This window comes from Pyrus communis, chromosome 5, assembly GCF_041283825.1.
Source record: "Pyrus communis isolate YQ-2024b chromosome 5, ASM4128382v1, whole genome shotgun sequence".
Classification (NCBI taxonomy): Eukaryota; Viridiplantae; Streptophyta; class Magnoliopsida; order Rosales; family Rosaceae; genus Pyrus; species Pyrus communis.
In genome coordinates, this window is record NC_142569.1 from 16,645,655 (window position 1) to 16,649,440 (window position 3,786).

Genomic DNA, 3,786 nt, shown 5'->3' on the forward strand with positions numbered 1-3,786 from the left:
TTTGTTATGAGCTGGCTCCTTTTTGGGCTTTTTATATTTTCTAAAGTTGGTTTTTTTAGGGTCTCTATTCTTTTTATTAGTCTTTTTAGTTAATGAAAGTAACTTAATTTGAATATTAAAAAAGGAAAATTGACAACCATTTGCAACAATTTTCTTCTTAAAATAAATACACAAATAAAAAAAAAAGAAAAAAAAAGAACAAAGCGAAAGGACAGTTTGACCTACCAATACCACCACCTTCTTTCAAAGCGAAAGGTCATTTTTGCCAAAAGCCAAATATATCAACACACTCAGAGAGGCACATTCATTCATTTGAAAGTTTACATGAAGAGAAAGTTGGGGTAACTTTCCTCGTTAATTAGCACACAATTATTATTACAAATTAGAGGATTAACTTACATTAGTGCCAAAAATATTATTAAGAGAAGGTGAACAATAAAGATTCCACCAGGAAGAAAGAAGAAAAAAAACTAGACATCGTAATTTTTTGCACGACCCGTTAATTCAACACGAAACGACACGAAAATAACAAATTTTAGGTTAATCCGTTAACAAGTTGGATCATTACTAGCTCACCCATTATCAACAAATATGACACAAACACGATACGAACAGTACCTATTTGCAAGGTCTAGACATGACCTATTAACTCGACACGAAATGATACGACCTGTTAATGAGATCGTTATCCGGTCACCTGTTAAGAACCCGTTAAGATAACAGATTTGACATGACACGATCCATTAACATCACATGTGTGACACGAAAACAACAAACATGACCCGTTTAACAGGTCTAAAAAACCCATGTGGCTGGAGTTATTAATTTAAAGTAGGATTCCAGAACATGATTAAATTGCTCTAATCACAATTATTTAGCCCTGTCCTTGATCACATCCATCCCCATCTCGGTCGGATCGGTCGCCTGAAGTTCATAGCTGATGCCATCTAAAACTCTCCTCAGCCCAGCTTTGGAGGTTGCATATAGTATTTTGGCCCTAATCCTTGATTCACTTGGTGACCTGGAAAAAATCCCAAAAATTCACATCACCTCCAGATTCTCCTATTACTTGTTAAACAAAATGTGGCTTATGTGAATATAAAATAGGGAAGCGATTAAACAAGAAGTGAATCCCGCACTCTTGTTTGTCGCATGGACTCTTACCTTGTCTTTTTCGTCTTAGATTGAATGAATCAAATGACAATCAATAGGCATAAATAAAGGGAGGCGCAGACGAGAAAACGGGCGTGAAAATCACCACCCTTCAAAAAACATGGTATAGTTTTATTTTTATTTTTATTTTTTATTAACAATTGTCATTCTTAAGATTTGAACTCAAACTTTCTCTAAAGATTAAATGTCGCTATTTTTTCTAATATGACAAGTAAGCAGAGGATATTTTATAAATCCAAAATTAGGTGCGGAAAACCCATTGGAATAGAAAACCATGTACCAATGGACCATGATGAACAAGTCACAAATATTCCTACTAACCAAAAATGTCACCCCAATTAATACAAAATTCCCACGATTATCATGATTAATTAGCAACATCTTAATCTTAATTCTGAATCAAAAATGGAAAATTAAAGAAATGAGAAAGAAATGATTAATGACTGACCAAGCAATGAAGAAGAGTTTGCTCTTCCTGCAGTTATCAACAGTGACAAAATCAAAATCAAAGACTGCATATCTGCAATCATCTTTGGGCAAGGAGGCTGCCAGATCATCATAGTTTTCCCCTGGCCCACCAACTTTATCAACGGTCACCAGCCTCGATTCCTCATCGATCTTGAAAACAATGTATCTGTGAACCTTCTTCCATTTCATCTCCATGAATGAGTTCTTGCATTCATCGGTCACCCACATCCCAGTTGTGGCCTTTTCTCCTCAAACGAATAAATAAATAAGATAAATACTACTCGCAAGCGCGCGAATCAATTCAAGTAAACATAAACATAAACATAAAAATAAAAATTACTCGCAAGCGCATGAATCGATTGGATTGAAAGAATGGAATTGACAAATATACCATCTTGAAAGCCATTGCCATGGTTGCTGAAATTTGAAGGGGGATTTTTGCTTTTGCTTTTGCTTGTGCTCTCTGCTGTGCTGAGATTCTGAAGGCTGAGTCCTCAAAGTGTTGCTTTGCCTTCCTCTTTATAAAAAGATAGGATTGCTGAAATGCCCTTTAATGTTGGGTGATATTACAACTTTATCCATGCTTAGATCTGTACTGTACTGAATACAGTTCATTATCTTTTTTTTTTTTTTTTAAGAAAAACTAATGACAGGGTTTGAAAATTTTGAATTTGAATGATAAAGATAAAATAAAGGGTAAAATGAATAGTACCAGTATTGATTTTTTAGTGTAAAAATGTGATTTTTCGTTAAAGTGAACACTACCGTGAATTTTTCGTTAAAACTCTTTTTTTTTAATGACGATGTTGCCCCTCTCAATCAGTAGATTTAGTTTGTCGTTGCATTGGTGACACTCGGGGTCTTGTCGCCCCTTCCAGCTGAGTTTAGTAGAGCATCGATTTGTGCCATCCATAAGATGTCATTCGATCAAATTGAAACGAGACAGAAAAAAAAAAAAAAAAAAAAGCTAGAGAAATCATGTTTTAAGATTATATTTAAAAAAATAAAAAATATAAAAAATCTTAACCATCAATCGTTACATAATGTGACTTACAAAATATAGTTCAAGTAGACAATCTCTCTAGAAAATTAGTACATGTTAAGGTGACTAAATTGTATGAGGCTCAACGTCTTCCCATTTTTTTTCAAGTTTTAATATATGTCTATTTGAAGACGTTTATTCTTATACTAAATCATACTTGACCTAGTTATCCAAGTTGTTTCTTCTTGTTGTTATTGACCAGCACGTATCCATGTTCATTCATAGTTGCTAATAGGTCATTACCAAGGAGCGAATTTTCTATGAGGTCGTAATACTAAGTGGTAATCTGATGATTAGGATTGACGTCAGAAAATTTTCATTTTCCCATCGTAATACATTCAAGGGTGGTGTTTTGTAACCTTTATGTACATCCACACCAAGAGGGTCACTATTGAAGGTTTTCATACTGCTATTTAAACCGTTATTTGACAACCTTTTGATGAGAATATATGGGGTGGATATTCAATATAAAACTTTTGATGCATAGATAAATACTCTTAATCACTTTAACTTTAAACTTTTTACAGGTTAAAACTCAAATCAAAAAGCTATGCATCAGATGAATCGATCAATACGGAATACCATAGTGACCTATACACAAGTTGGTCAATCTGTACAAGTTTCCCTAAACTAGAACGAATACAGATGGTATGCTGGTCCCATCTTGGATCGCACACCCACATCCCAATCTCCCATCACACTATTCATATCGTTGTGTGCTTCAATGAATCTTTGCGTGCAAGCGAAGGAGAAAACTGAAGAAAGAATTCAACTCATCACCCTTGTGCAGAAAAACAGGGGTTCGGGGTGACTACAGATAAAAAGAAAGAAAGAATAGAATATGGGTCTAGTTAAAATGCTACGTCTTACTCAGTGGTACAAGTTTTATGTAAGTTCTAATCATTGCAAGACTCGTTACATCCCTATATACAAGATCGAAACTGTTGATTTTTCATACCACTAAATAGTACGTACTATGGAAGAACAATTGCATATTCTGATTAGTAAGAAAACACAAAACTTGCCAACTTGTTTTGTGTAGTTCTTCTTGTTTTTTATATTCATAATTATTTTAGGGTTTTGAGTTCTTCCACAGATTTGTC

The 3,786-nt window shown here is 34.3% G+C and overlaps 1 protein-coding gene across 1 annotated transcript; it reads right to left on the bottom strand.

The window, feature by feature from the left end:
* Positions 1-462: 462 nt before the first annotated feature.
* On the bottom strand, positions 463-2,147 carry LOC137726270 (actin-depolymerizing factor 5). Its single transcript, XM_068465171.2, has 3 exons — positions 2,033-2,147; positions 1,622-1,881; positions 463-1,021 (listed from the first exon to the last, which is right to left on the bottom strand). Exons 1-3 carry the CDS (start codon positions 2,051-2,053, stop codon positions 871-873), a joined length of 432 nt encoding a protein of 143 aa, XP_068321272.1. The 5' UTR covers positions 2,054-2,147; the 3' UTR covers positions 463-870.
* Positions 2,148-3,786: the final 1,639 nt, after the last annotated feature.